The 16,665-nt window shown below is 35.4% G+C and overlaps 1 protein-coding gene across 1 annotated transcript in view; it reads left to right on the top strand.

The window, feature by feature from the left end:
• Positions 1 to 13,888, top strand: part of LOC136246501 (uncharacterized) — a 28,407-nt gene extending 14,519 nt beyond the window's left edge. The window contains exons 6-14 of the mRNA XM_066037982.1: positions 2,800 to 2,988; positions 3,045 to 3,239; positions 4,310 to 5,290; positions 6,128 to 6,295; positions 8,075 to 8,206; positions 10,213 to 10,259; positions 11,619 to 11,687; positions 13,468 to 13,539; positions 13,595 to 13,888. Coding sequence (XP_065894054.1) covers positions 2,800 to 2,988; positions 3,045 to 3,239; positions 4,310 to 5,290; positions 6,128 to 6,295; positions 8,075 to 8,206; positions 10,213 to 10,259; positions 11,619 to 11,687; positions 13,468 to 13,539; positions 13,595 to 13,753 — 2,012 coding nt within the window. The 3' untranslated portion in view covers positions 13,754 to 13,888. The remainder of the gene's footprint in view (positions 1 to 2,799; positions 2,989 to 3,044; positions 3,240 to 4,309; positions 5,291 to 6,127; positions 6,296 to 8,074; positions 8,207 to 10,212; positions 10,260 to 11,618; positions 11,688 to 13,467; positions 13,540 to 13,594) is intronic.
• The last annotated feature ends 2,777 nt before the right edge of the window (positions 13,889 to 16,665 follow it).

Here is a 16,665-nt window from a genome sequence, read left to right as displayed (position 1 = left end):
TTCTAATACTGCAAACACCCTCCATCTTCAGCACCACACATACCACACAATAGTAAAATATAAACCTTCAAAATTCAGTTTAATTTTCTTCATTTGGAGGGGGGGGGGCTTAGATTATTCTTTCCACACACTTTACAAGAACCATTGTAAAATGCAAATGTGTAGCTCAATTGTCTTGAGCTTTGTTTCACTTTAAGGCCGTATTGCAGCACAATCACATACGAAGCTAGGTGCAAATCTGTTTAATAGTCATAGAGTCACGGAAGATTGTTTGCATAAAAAAAGGCCAAGTTATTGTTATGCCCACAGAGTAAACCGGGTAGTGTCTAATCACTGGACTGGAATACTGGAATGGACTACTGGACTGACATTTGTTTTGGTTTTGCACATTTTTAAGGTGGGGGTTACTGTACATTTGGGTGAATTGTGACAACATTTCATCACTGAGTGGTGAATATGATCCTAAAAAGTAGCTGTGATAAGCCAAATGGGTTCAATTAAATGTATTCTATTCATTGCTTGACAGTACATATCTACTCTACTGTATAGCAGATACAAACACTTACTGATCATCTGATCACGAAGTTTTGAAACATGACAACACGATTGATCACGTGCGTGACATTGTAAATGACTAAAACTAACCAAACTAATCCTATTAGTTTGTTCTACAACTAGAAATAGATTAGTTAAACACTTACTGATATCTTTATGACCAGCGGTTTGAGTACTAGAGAAAATCGCTCCGAGCCAGACACGACTAGGAAGAACAATATAACACTTAAAGCACCACCTTGCTTGTGTGTACGAAAAATACAGTACTCGGGGGTGTCTCGAGGCAAATACAGCACTCGGCTTCGCCTCATGCTGTATTAGCCTCTTGACACACACCCTCATACTGTATTTTTCGTACACCCGCGCGGCAGTGCTTTAACGCTAACATACAGTAGAGTAGATACTGTCCAGCAGTGATAGAATGCATTTAACTGAACCATCCATTTGGCTTATCACAGTTACATTTCAGGATTAAAGTATCATAATTCACCACTCAGTGATGAAATGTTGTCACAAGTCACCCAAATGTACAGTAGTAAATGGGTAAAACCAAAAAATGTCAGTCCAGTAGTCCATTCCAGTATTCCAGTCCAGTACTCCGGTCCAGTGATTAGACACTACCAGGTAAACCACTTACTAAAATAGTTTTAAAATCAGTATGTGTATAGGTTAACTATCATAGCTCAAACCTTTTGTAGTTTAAAAGAAACTACACTGACAGCTGTAGAGTTACAAGGCAAAAGCTAAAACTTGTCAATCACTGGATTGAAATACCATAATAGAACAGTCACCATGGGGTAATAAAGGTACATGAGAAATTTCAGGAAAAAAACTTACTCGTGTTTGAACCAGGGATCTCCATACTGAACACCTAAATACTTAACCACTGAGCTGGTGCTGTTATCATCACCTCACTTAATTTCTACCTTATAAATGAAAATCCCTAAAATCTACTCAATAGTAAAAAAGTACATAATTTCATAGATCTACCAATGAAAAATGTAGATTGTTCTAGAACGTTCTATGAGTGTTGTAATAGAAGTTCTCAAGAAAAATGTGTGCTGTTTTAGAGCATTACAAAAGTAATACAATACTATTACAACGTTTCTAGTATTCCATCACATCAAAGCCGATATCATAGTCATTTTGGTACAGATCGGTGGGATAGTACACAACTATTAAGACCTACTCACCCAATCATGGGCCAATCATTACCATCATAATCATCATAATAAGTGTTATGTTTATAAAACTTGTAACAACAAGTGGAAAATTGTATTCTAGCATAAAAGGTGTAGGATTTGCTTTGTAAAATTGAAAAACTGAAATTTACCATGATTTGCATGAAAAACCGAGTTACTCTAATAGAACAATCACTGCAAAATCTTAATTAATAGACAAATAATATGCCTACAAATTTATTTTGTTATTAAATACTATTGCAAGTAAATACAGGCACTACATGTATATTACAACTATATATATTAAAATTATTAAATAGCAATGAACAAGCAATCACACAATTATTTCAGTACACATTGGCTTTGGTATAGGGTCAGTAAGTATTTTTCTCTATTGGTAGAGCACTATATCTTCACTGCATATGTAGATAAGAAGAAAAATGATTTGTGTAAAAACATACCTCAAAGCCAGTTTATGGTTGGCTTTGGGTATATATATATATATATTACATACAAAAAGAAGTGAAATTCACGCAATGCTGTATAAAGAGCAGGGGAGTAGCAAGATAATTAACTTACGGGTGCCCAGTGATAAAGGTGAAGACCAAAAAAAAAAGGTCGTGAGTATACGTGACTGCTTTATTAGAGTCATTGACTGCTCTATTAGAGTATTTCAATCTTTTCAGTAATATATAGTACAGTGTACTGACACCCGTTAGTTATGCAACTGGAAATATTTATGGGTGCCCAAGCACCCATGGCACCCATGCTTCCTTCCCATGTTGCCCCTGAAGAGGGTGCAGCCTTCAAAAGCATGGGTGAAAAAAGCTATAAAATCAAAGGTGGTGGCCATGCAATGATGTTGATGATAATAAATTTTATTAATGCACAAAGGCCATTATTTAAAATTATTATAGTGTATATAGTAAGGGTTTTGTAATGGACACTATTGTGCTTAAGGGTTGAATTAATGTAATGCTACAATACTTAATGATTTTTTTTGTACTTTTTTTTCACTATTGTCTCATGCATGTCTCATATATTTTTATTATTAACATTTTAGCTTCTGTAAGATTTAGTGAATCAGAATACAATGTTGATGAGGGTAAAGGCTATGCTAGGCTAACAGCACATCTCAGTTTTGCACTGCCGGATGACCTAACTATACAAGTATACACACAAGATGGTACAGCTACAGGGGATTTCAGTGAGGCTGAGGAATTTGAAGGGTCAGGATCACCACCAGATCATAGTAAGACCACATGGCATAGAACATTGTAATAACTGGTGTATGCGAATGCTGTTTAGATGTGGATTATGTGTCTGGAAACTTTTCTATGACTTTCGATGCTGGAACTACACAGGCCACACTTTCTGTTATAATACAAGATGATTTCATAGCGGAAGGCAATCACGATTTCCGAGTATATTTTGACCAAAGCTCATTTGGTGGAGCAGTCTTATTAATGTACAACTCCCCCTACACTACAGTAACAATAACAGGTAAACATTAATATAATATTGTATTGAATCTTGCAGTATAACTTCTGTGTAACAAGTATTGCTAACATTTATATATAATATATACATAACATAACAACTGGACTTGAACTAAAATATGCTTTGAAACCAGCCTCTTTTATGTTTTTGAGCAATGCTCAAAAATTGATCCTGCTATGCTCTTGAACTGATTGTTTAATTAGGGAAACTGCAGGAATGTTTTGTGAGTGTATTTATATGGGACCATGTGAATTTTAATTCTGGATAACGTATGTAAGAACAACAACAAGGAGTTGCTGAGGCCAAATGTAAGCATATTGACATGAGCGTGTAAACTCTTTGATTGTGAGTATGCAATTAAGCACAGAAAGCCTCGTACTAATGTTTAAAATGAATTAAGCACTAATGTTGTGAATACAATGCCAATAGTCAAATCATTTAAGCATCATGCCTACTGCTATATGTGACGTCACTTATGTAAAGTGTCTAATGTCAATCGAAACAGCAATATATACTTACCTATGGCCCTCTTCATTCAACAAAACACTCTTTTCCAAGTCCACAGGTTAAATCTATCTCACCTTTATAAACTAAAATCCACAATCGATCCTCACTATATTAAAGTAGAGGAGATAACAAAATTTCATCAAAGAAATTGGGTAATTTCTGAGAATACCTGGATACATTAAAGGCAATAGATTGAAAATATATTAAAAATATACTCAAACTCTCTCTATATAGGAGGACTGTAACTCCCTATATATAGGGGGACAGTATTTTTGATATAGCTACTATTTCCATTTCTTGTTAATGAATTACTGAGCACTGATAGCAGTGGTATGAATACACTTTATCTTTCCATTGAAGTGAGGTATGAAAGTGGTATACAAAATAGAAAATCAGCAACTTTGTCATCAGATATAATTATTTCAATGTTTCATATAATAATGCAACAGTACAACAATGTAAAAGTGAAAATTCTCTTTGTATATCAATTTTATGCAATTCAGACTTTGAAGTGCAAATATTTTTTATTATCAATGCATTTATACAATTTGATATTTCTCTAATAGAATGCATGCACCGTGAAAAGGAGGTTAGTGTTGGAGAACGAGTGAATATGGAATGCGGCAGTGGATGTGTATGTAATCACAGAGGACAGTTGGTTTGCAAAACACAATTATGTACCTACGATGGACCAACTTGCAGAGCTCTAGGAGATCCACACTATATTACTTATGACTCTTATTCTTTCCTGCACCATTTCCAAGGAACTTGCGAATATGTTCTCACAAAACCATGCGACAATGATGACTATGTGATTTCTGCAAAAAATTTTGCTGGCTGTGGGAGACCTGGAGTTTCTTGTATAGGCTTAGTCAGAGTGAGAGTTCCTGGTGAAAACTTTGAGATTGTAATGGAAAGAGTAGGACGACGTATGACTTTGACGGCTGATGGCGTTACAAGAAATGTACCATTTTATTTTTACTATACAATACACAGTTCTCCTACAGTAGATGTTTTCAGAATTGGATGGCGTTATGTTCATGTCTTTCTTAAAACATATGGGGTGAGAATGTCCTACGACTTTTTCACTAGTGTACGCATTACAGTATCAACACCTTTGATGGGAAAAGTTTGTGGACTGTGTGGTACTTACAATGGTGATGTGACGGATGACTTTACAACACCATCTGGCGATGTACTTCCTCTGTATCAAGTGAATGAGTTTGGTGATAGTTGGGAAATAGAGGGTTCATGTGGAGTATCACGAAGAAATGCACCAGGAATAATTCCAGATCTGAACTGTACTAGTGATCCAAATGTCACTGCAGACGCAACTGAGAGATGTGGCATGCTGAGACGGGGAATTTTCAGTTTGTGCAATGATGTGATTGATCCGTCTTCTTATATTGAAACTTGTGAATTTGATTACTGCTGTTGTACTGATGAAGAAAGAGAGGAATGTTTCTGTAGTGCAATAGCCAGCTATGCCAGCGCTTGTGCTGATGAGGGTATATCACTATCTAGCTGGAGATCTGCTGATGTTTGCCGTGAGTGTAGTAACTATACATCTATTGTATAATAATACTGCATATCCATTGTACAAATGTGAGCCAGAAGCTCAAGCATGCCTAACATGAGTAGTATGTTAATCTAAGTGATCAGAGAACATTCTGATCTCTCCTCACAAAATGGTGCTAAAAGGCTGTCATTTGTAAATAATAAAATGAACAGACAGAAACCCTTTATCTCACTGCTTACAACAATTTGATACTCCGGATCCTACAACCCAGAATTAATAAATGATTTTGCTACAGAGCTGTATATATATTATATATAGTGGGTGGTCTTTCAGAAATTTGATGATACTGTTCGCTGCTATATATGTTGACATTGAATTTCCCATCTATGTGTATAAAGATAAATAATTATTTTTTGTAACAGATGCATAACATGGTACATGTTACTGATGTTCAGAATGCAGACAGACAGACAGATTTTCTATACATGCAGAACAAAGAGAAAGCTATAGTGCAACACTTCTTTCATACTGTTAATAACATTATGATAATGTTTTACATAAAAATGTGACTGACTGACTCTGTGAAACCCTTCTTTTATAGTTTATTTGAATCATAATGTACTGAGCCTTCAAATTGAAATTATGAAATTATGAAATTATGTTTGAAACTTAAGACACAGAAAGTATAATAAAATTATGAGTTTAAAATGTTGGACTTTTGGAAAGGCTGCAGCTGGTATTCACAGAGCCGGTACAAATAAGAGTACTACCGTTTGAGTTCCACAACTTGTAACAGAAGTATGTATTGTTACAACAAAAAAAAAAGAACAATTATAATGAATTAAATAATGATTGGTTAATTCAGCACCTGATTGTCCGGAGGGGATGGTATATCAAGAGTGTGGCCCACTATGTCAGCAATCATGTGACAATCTAAATGAAACATGTGAAGGAGGATGTGCTGAAGGATGTTTTTGTCCTGATGGAGAAGTTCTGATTGGACAAAGTTGTGTGGACCCTTCTAGATGTGATGGTTAGTATATCTAGTTATACAATATTTAATATCTTCCATGGATGCACGTATTATTTTCACAACTGAATTATGAATACGGTTTCATACAGTATATGAAATTTAATTTTCATATTATATTGAAACTATATCCTAGTTATCTGGGAAAACCAGTCTTATTGCCCATGAGAGCAGATCTGATTTTTCACCAATAACACAAAGCTACATGAATAAGCTATCAAATTTCATTATCAAAATCAGCTAGACTTGAGTTGTCTGCTTTTGCTGGCTGCCTTTCCCAAGCACAGTGGCAATCCACACGAGTGGTCTGAGAGCCCAATTAAGCTCTGGCCAGCCTGGGGATGACGGTCAGCTCTGTTGCGTTAATTGAAGACCTGTTCTGTAAAATGTCCTTTCATGTTAACCAGTTTTGAGACCTGAATGGCCCATACTATAACTTGGCCTAATTCATCCCTACACCTCCCTCTTAAATTTTTTTGAACAACCTCTTGCATACCTCTAGCCCCCACTTCCCACCACTATTGGAGCTTGTGTGATACTGTCAACCCCAGTTTAAAAACTATCTAAATGGCAGGAAACTTAGCTGTTTGCTGGATGCTCTTAAAGGTAAGAAATTGGTGTAAAACATGTGAAAATTTGGTATTTGGTAAACATAGCTTCTACCATTGGCGAGCTACATACAACACACTGAATGCTGCATTTCTTGATATTGTACTTTTAAACAAGCAACAAGACCGGTTTTCCCAGACTGGGTCACATATGTGCATGTATCAATGGTATTCAGTAATAATCACAGCATTTGCTTTTCTGGCTACATGTACGTATATACGGGAGGACTTTTCTTTTCCCACAAACCCAGTAAGCATAACTTTCTGAGCCTCAGAAATCTATAGAACTGCTTTACGGTTTCCTACAAACCTTCAGCACTTGTGGTGTAAAACAACATTGTAAATGAGTTGGATCATCCAGATTAACCAGTCACATTTTGTCCAGGTCAAGTGGGTCTCATTCATTTCACAGTATTTGGATGGGGTCATGTGTGACCATAAATTTACAAGTCTGGATTTTATTGATAGAAATGAATGGATACTAAAGAAACTTACTTGTAGCACTGCCCATCATTCAAGAGTGTCTTTTGATAGTTGTAGGAAGATGTGGACCACTTATTATTGGGATTGCATGCATGGTCAAACCCACATATTGGAATAGTGTTGCTACTTGTTGTAGGTAACTAGTCTAGAATTATTGGGGCCCACTTGTAGTCATTGTAGGTGTCCGTGGATTCATGAGGAACCACACCCACTTGTCATTTATTGTTGATGATGCCTGTTAAAATACTCTTTGGTACCGACTTAATTTTTGCAGGCAATCTCTATTACAGTAATAACCTGCATAGTTATGCAGAAGAACTAGGACTGGGACTCCCAATCCCAAACACCTCTGCATGAATAGAATTTTTTTAAAAATCTACTTATAGGTGCACACCTCTGTTTTAATTAAACCAGGTCACGTCTGGGTCAGATATGGATCCCGTCCCGATTACTATTTGGGTCTAATGGGTCAGCAGTGCTGACCCACTTATATACAACGCTGCTGTAAAAACATTTATTTTTGTTATGAGTTGTCAAGTTGTGCTGATTGGAAAGGCTACAGGGCTGCAAAATTTGTCAGACTAAGTTACAAATATCATGGAATTTGGCTGAATGAAGATGTGACTTCCTTGACATTTTAACTATTCAGTATAATACTAGTTTATTTATAACTTTGTATGTCATCCTCTAGTCTGTCCAGCTGGATATTATGGAGAAATGTGTGATCAACCTTGTGCTTGCGGAGATGAGGGAAATGGCTGTAACTACATTACTGGAAATTGTACATGTAACATGTGCTGGGAGGGAGACAATTGCAGTTCACGTAAGTAAATGCCATATTGCAATAATAGGGCATGTGAGCACAAACTACATCCAACCACACAACAGGTCATCACACATCAACACTGTAATAGAATAGTTTCAATCTGTTGGTATTATATAGTCAATTAGATGTTCAATGAGGACTGAATTGGCTGAAGTATTTGCCTCATTTCTCTTAAGTAACACCTGCTGTCATATGCTGATGCTGCATCTTTGTTTGAATTGCATAACATGTGTAACAGTTTAGCTTGATGCAAAGTATTAGCTTTTTGCGGTGATGATCTAAGCTGGCTATGATCATGTTTACTTCACACAACTATTGCATGATGTGAACATGATTACAATCTCAGTTAAAGTATTCCCACTCACCATATGATAGATGCTGAATTAAGGCATAAAATTGTGCAAGGGGGAATGGAGATTTTTTCTATGCAGTACAGGTATTCAGAGGAATTTTGAAAAGGACTTTTATTGCAATAGACATGTGATGAGGAAAATGTGCAAGAAAATGTCCACGAATGTCCCTAAAATTACAAAAGTTGCATATTTTTTCTTTAACAATATGTGGTAATGCCTGATGTCATTTATCATACAGTAGGATAGTATAGGGACCACAAAGGTGTGGGCATGGACCATGAAAATCATCACCAAAAAACCAGCCTCGCTTTTCCCAGACAACAATGAGGCAGTATTGGTCAGGTAAAACTAAGCCCAAACCAGCCTTGAGATTGACCCAAAATGCTTTCAGCAAGTTGCTACAGAATTTGGAAAAAAAGATTATTTACCAGAATTTTCTAGCGACTGACTGACTGATTGACTGATTCCTTCAGACAAGCATAACTCAATAATGGCTAAGGCTACGGGCTTGATTTTTTTTGCTGTTCACTGTTGCTCCAGCCTGAGAGGTGTCTTTTGGCATACTGAAGTACTGTACATACAATGCATTCTTCATGGACTTACCAGTGTCCTCCTTTTGTGTCCCATTCATCTTTGCTGACAGCGAAAAGTGTCAATTTGGTGGTAGTACGTGGTATGCATGGGTTCACCAGTCACAATAATTTTATTTTACAAAAAATGTAAACAAACAAGTACACAAAAAAAGTTGGAATTTTCAACTAGAGTAGGGACCATAGCACATCGATAAGAAGTACTGAAACAAGCTGGAGTAGTGCACGAATCACAGTAAAACAATAAGAAGTGATATATCCCTACTGCGCATGGTATCTTGACCACAGTAGGGATATAACACTTCATATTGTTTTACTGTGATTTAGCCCTTAATCCTGCAGAGAACTTTTCGGAAATCCGTGTTTACACAATATGGGCACGCATGGCGACACTAAGTGGGGTAACTTAATTCTTACAGCTACAAATACACATAGATTAAAAGTGTATTTACAGGCTACTTGGAGAAGGTTAAATGAACACTGTAACTACAGTGGCTTACTTGTTATGAAGTGGTGAACAACAACGAGTCGCGTGTCTGTGTTTCTAAATTCTTACCACGTGTTTAATTTCGATTCTGGGTTTACTCACATGAGTCATATATGGCCTGATATAAAATTTCACGATGAATTGAATGGAAGTTGTTGCAAGTTGATAGGATCAACTATCATCAAGGTATCAACCATTTTATAATGGTATGTAAAGGGTTTGCATGTTTCCTTACCAAAAAGTTATTTTCACAGCTAGTTTTGCGCTCACCATTTAGCGTTAGGGTAAAACCCTAGGTATCATTTTAATCCTTGCTACATCACAAGTGGAATGACGTAAAGTGCATAGCCATAGGATGGGTGCTTCAAAAATTACAGCACTTTGTGTAAAGCATGCGTATTGATTAAATTTAAATCCAGTTTCTGGATTATGCGGGTTTAAGGGTTAATATCATGCACTACTCTAGCTTGTTTCAGTACTTTTTATCGATGTGCTATGATCCCTTCATTTTTTGTGCACTTGTAATATTATTTATGTACATGTAATTACCTACTTTCAATTTATCTATTACAGGAGTAGGGAGCGACTGTTTAGAGGCCTACCTCAGAGTAATTGAAAAGGTATTTTTAGTTGTTCATGTTCCTCTGCATTTGTAAATATTCTGAGCAGACGTATCTCATGTTGATTTGCTGCTAAATATTCCGTATACACAAAATTACCGAAATATTGATAGTAGCTATAATTTATGTAGCAAATTGTACTTATTGGGATTAGAATATTAAGAGGTGTGTATTTCACTTTACTGGAGCCACAAAGGAAATTTGTAGAAGTCAAGCAAATAACACAACAGAAGAATAGTAGCAAATATAATTATAAGAATAACTTTACTACTGAATAAAATTCCTTAAGATTATTGTTCCACTTGATACTTTCCTACACATGTATCAAAGCAGCTTCACATGTATAAATAGTGATAAAATATGTGACCTGCTGAGTGTAAACTGGCTATTTTTTCCAAATTCTATAAACACAATGGAATAAACTGGGCAAAAAAAATACTGTGCTATGTAAAATTATGCACATATCAATCGCTTCAGTATGTACTGAAACAAAGCTCAAATCAGTACAACCTACAATAAAATTTTCCTGTTTATGGGACGTAAAAAGGTTTGTTTTATGTTTGCATAACATACGTACGGCACCTGAGTTACGTATTGGCACTTATTTAAGATGTGGTAGAAATAAAGTTTACAATTGTCCTTTCATGGTTACAATGGCCTTCTTCATTGTCCACACAGAGACGACCAGGGAAAAGAATTTACCTTGATCAATTTACCATTAATTTTCATGGTGAACAGACTTTCCTGTCTTTGTAGCTTGTTTTAGTCGTGAGTTGTAACCAATTAATAAAGCCTGTAATTTATTAGGCGCATTGTTGTTGTACAAATTAAATTTATCCATCCTAGCGCTATAACTATAAGACTATTCATCACAAAAGGATGAAAATTTGACTGTCCACTCCTTTGTTACTATAGATAACAGAGAAGCAATTTGAGGAATGTGCAAAAGCAACGGGTTGTGTTCAGTGGTTTACGTATGTAATTATTATTGTATTGCATGAAAGAATGAAGAAACCAATTATATACGTTACTTAAATGTAAGAGACAGTGTTTGAAATTTGCCAGTAATGTTGCTCACTTGTCCATAAGACTATGTGCTACTTGCTGCATTCAATTATGGACTGCATACAAGAAACGCAGTATGGCCACTGATATAAACAAAATAAAGCAGCTAATATTAACCATGCTCATAATATGAGAATCACACCACAGATATCAATTTATTAGTTATAACGATTTTCCCAGTACTTGGTACTGAAGTAAGATTTGGGTTGGTATTTCAATATCCAGCCACCTTAAATGTTGTATGCATTTTCCAATACATAATAATATGCAACCATTTTGTTATATTGTTTGCAGACTGATGATGATTTGGTGCCACTACCACCAGGGGAAGATGAAATGATGTTTATTAGCGGAAGACTGGAAGTAAGTAAAGAGTGTGAAACTTGATCATACTATATGGTTTGTAAATATTTGGTAAAATTCTATCTCTAGATTTAGAAATATTATTCTAAAATTAAATTTAATACCATTTATAGAACTTTGCATGGTGAGGTCAAAGGAAAAGTGTGCTTTAAATTCATAAAGTACACTTTAGGGCAAACAACGCTTTATTGCTCACTTAAAGTACTTTGCGTTGGCAAGATCAAAGTGAAAAGAGTGCTCTATTTACGTAACACATTCGAGTGTGATATATTTTCCTTTTGTGTCACAATAAAGTACAGTTATGGAAAATATAGAACAGTTATGCATTGATTGGAAAATAAATACGAAAAACAAGATCACGTGTGTAACATTTCTAATCGCCAAAAGTAGCTAAAAAGATACTATTTGCTTGTAACACTACTACACAGACACTACCAATTGTCTGATAGCTAAAAACTGATGCGGTTTGAATTCAAGAAACAAGCGCTCCAAGCAAGATGATAAAAAAGCATTCTAAACCAGTCAAAGCACTGTACAATATTAAGATGAAAGCACTCGGGCATGGTCTCAAGCTTAATATAGCATTCGGCTTCGCCTTATGCTACAGTACATTAGTCTCTCGCCCACACTCCCGTGCTTTTATTTCCATATGTGACCGGATTTGCAAAAAGGTACCTTTTCCACACATTTTACATGTAAGCAAACAAAATGATGTAACGCTTGACTCCTTATACTGATTAACTTGCTTTAACTTTCATAATGTAGCCAAATACTTTAGCAGCTCTCATAGAAAATTGCAGGTAATTATATGCAATGATAAAGACATTATGAAGCATCAAAGTTCAAAATTTTGTATGTGAAAAGGTACCTTTTCGCAAATCCGGTCACATATTGTACAGGCGGCTGTGCTTTAACTAGTATAAAGAGTGTTTTATTGCACTGTAAAGAGTGCTTATTGAAATAAAGCACTATTTGTGGTGCAATATAACACAGTTGCCCACATACATTAGTGCAGGCTAATAGCCTGTGGCACTCATGCCAGTACGACTAATCACCAAATGCTGATAGCCCTCGCCACGCTGAGTGGTAAATCTCCCCAGGCAATATGAATTCTTGTACTGGATTGCTTTTATAGACATACCTAAATGCTTCGATGATGGGTGTGAGAAGGTAACATTGCTGTTATGTGGCATTATAGAGGTAATCTCTCTACTTCAACAGTACAGTACTGTTTAATACTAATATTAATAATATTATTGTAACAATTTGTTTATCACAACTTTTGACATCACAATTTTTTCCACACCAGCCTAAATTTGAAAGCTTGTACCCTTTTTCATAGCCTGGCTCTTTAAATATTCAATAGTATTATTATAAAATTATTCAGGTTTAGGAAACCTCCCTTATCTCACTACTTTTCACTTCTTTTATCCCTCATGGAACTTAAAATTTCCTTGTATATTTGTGTATACTGGTTTGTGCTAACCTAGATATACTGTATATTGAGGTATTGTAGTGATATGTGGAACTCAAATGTAACATCTCGCAAAGGTGCGAGCAATTTCAAAAACTTGTTGATTGAAAGGCATGGCACTACCGAGAATTCATCCTGTTGTATTTGAGATGAATAAATGGGTGCCACGCCCTCTAATCAGCAATTTTTAATTGTTTGCACTCTTACGAGATGACATTGCATTTGAGCGGTAACATACACATTTGAACATGTAATATACATAAAATACACAACTATTGTCCAATATTGTCTTTCTGTATGGTATAGGTGGAGACAAGCATGATTGGCAACCTTCGATACCAACGAGTCATACGCACAGGCACTAGAAACTTGTTAAAAGTAAAACTTTTTTTTGTATAATTATAAGATATTTTGTCACTTTGTTTCATCACAGATCAGTTTTACAGTGATAGGGTCGATGAATCAAGTTGCTGCAAATGATGGAATACAGAGGCTGCGTACGCTAGTGAAGAGTGGAGACTGGAGGGCCACTCTCATCACAAAAGCTTCTAGGGAAAATTCTCAAGACACAGATGTTACTATTAATGCATAGTTCCTGTAAATGTTGTGTTTACTGCACACAGCTGGTAATAGTACTTATTTAGTGTTGTGACTTTACTGTATTTGTATCCACCATGTCACTGAACTAAGCTTGATTTGAAAAACATCTTTTCTAGTTACAACAAAACTTTATTTTTGGGATAACGTATAATGCTGGCATAATTTTTTGGGAATACGTAATGCTGGCATAATTTTAATCAGAATAGCTTATCAAAAGTACCAAGCTTATGGAATATCCAGGATGAGATTTTAAAATGTACACAATTTCCACACCAAAAGAAATCTAAAAATGTCACAAAGTTCAAAAGAAAACTGTTCTTTCTAAGTAATGCCTAACAGTAAGCACAAAGTATGGTAATTTTTAGCTTTTGTATATATTATTTGTACAAATGTAAAGGGGTTGGCTCTCCCTTAGGCCCATCCACATTCATTAGGCAAAGCATCACTGGCTGTAGTATAACTATGATGAGCCATGTGGGCTAATCACATAATTACTGGTGTGGTAAATCGCTGACATGCATGCTTTGCAATATATGTTGGGACATGTGAAAGTTGATGGTGGAGATTGGAAGCTTTGAAAGAAAAATAACAAGAAGCCATTGTAGTTAGGGTTTGAATAATACACAAATCGCTTGATAGTAGATTAATTTCTTAATTTTCCAGCATCTGTTTTTCATAAATTTTTATAGGTAGCTACTTGATAGCTATCTCTTGTAATGTTACTGCATTTGTGAAAAAGGGGTCTTGCACACACAACCGATTTATCAACTTTAACAATTCATAACTCAGAGTTATTAACTTGAAATTTGATCAGCTGTGAGTGCCATCATAGCTGTGAATGGAGGGTGAAAATTAATTTTAAATTAAATATCACTGTGAAAAATTAGGGGTATTTCCAGTGGCTTATTGAATACAAAAAAAGCTTGGTATAACCTGTAGTATACTAACAATCTCATGTAAGGTTTTAGTTACTGTGTTAAACATACTAAAACCATATATGTGATGGTATAGTGTGGGCATTATTATATAATTAGATATAAGCTATTTCAGGTAATGTGGTTAATAAAATGAAATGTGCAATAGCATAGTATGGATTACACTAAAGTATAAGATGAGTATAACACAGGGTTTATATTAAGGCTTATTTTGTATTCAATAAGCCACTGGAAATACCATCTTATATCCCACCTTTTTCACAGTGTATTTTACTTTATCTCTAAGGTATGGTTTCCCAAATTCACGAAATCGGATGTGTATGAAACACCCCTTTTCATAAATCCACTCATTTAATATGTAGAGTAAAATGCTTCGTCTACACTACCCATTAACCCATTTTTTTGTAATTGTAATATTTAAGCAGGGTCTGCAGTGAGTCCACTCAGCTTATGCCGATTTTTAGTGGAGATCTGAAAACAAGATGCAGAGTATGCATCAAAATAAATACACAATGCAATAGCAAGAAAATTCTAAATACACTTATTTAAAATACAAATACTTAAAAGATGACAAAGTGATTACATCAGCAACCTCTAGCAGAAGTTAGAAATGTAAAATTTTTATGAAATGTAAAATTTTCATTCAAGAATCTTGTTTAAAAGAAGATGAAAATAATATTATGTACATTTCTTGTTCATTTTCCTACTTTTCATGAAAATTTTGTATACAAATGCTGATCAGTTTGTAAATAAAAGGGATAATTTGCAATTGTTCATTGATGGTGATGAACCTGACATAATTATAATTGCTTACCTAAAGTTCCTTCAGTTGTGTCTGATGCATTGTTATCACTACCTGGGTATACTCCCTATTTCAACTTTGATTGTGGCGATGTTCAAAAAGCCTCTTACTAGGCAGTGTGATGTTGGTATCTATATAAACAATCACACTAATAACTCTAGAAAAACTTTTCCCTCTAACTTTGAGGAACACTTATGGATATCATTAAAGTTTCCTTGTAGTGATGTGCTATCTGCTGGCTGAATCTACCACAGTCCATCTTCCTCTGTTGACACAGGCACCAAATTATTGTGTGATCTACTTAGAATGGCTACAAGCACATCCCACTTTTTACTGTGTAGAGATTCAATTACCCAAATATTGATTGGTGTAACTAAAAATCAAACTCCCCAACACTGATAGACTTTATTAACACCACACAAGATCTATTCCTTCACCAATCTATTTTGGAGCCCACCAGGTACAGAGTTAATCAAACTCCCAATGCATTAGATTTAGTTTTCTCAAATGAGAAAGGCATGTGTCTTATCTCCCGGGTCTGGGCTCTAGTGGCCATATTTGTATTTGTTTATTTTACTGTGAATGTTCTAATGATAAGTTACGCAGATTATATTAAAATGAGAGCACCACTGAATACTATTAATTGGCAAAAAGTCATTGGCTACTTGGAGATTACTGAGGCTTGAAATTTCTTTTCAACCACTCTTGATAATGCCATTGATGTTTGCATACCTACTTTTCATCTAATAACCAGGTAGAATATTTATATTATAAGAGAGACCTTACACCTTAAAAAATGTGAAAATCAGTTGTGGCTTAGGTATCTCCAGACTCATCATTCACATGATTTTACACTTTTTACTAAAGTAAGAAATAATTTCAGATCATCGACAAAGCAGCTTCGTAGAAACTTTGAATTCTTCTCCAGTGTTTTCATTTCTGAAGACACTACATCACTTCCATCATTCACCTTAACAAACCCCCCACCAGATATTTTGGATTATCTCCACAGTCTGTATTAGATAAATTGAAATCACTTAAAGTTGACAAATCCCCAGGACCTGATGGCTCTATTCTTAGAGAAATGAGTGACATTACATGTGTATATACCCCTGGCTATAATATACTGTACAAAGAAACCACCATGTAGAGAATTCAGCTACAAAC

Source organism: Dysidea avara, chromosome 2 (genome assembly GCF_963678975.1).
Source record: "Dysidea avara chromosome 2, odDysAvar1.4, whole genome shotgun sequence".
Lineage (NCBI taxonomy): Eukaryota > Metazoa > Porifera > Demospongiae > Dictyoceratida > Dysideidae > Dysidea > Dysidea avara.
This window is presented reverse-complemented; position numbering and strand designations above follow the sequence as displayed.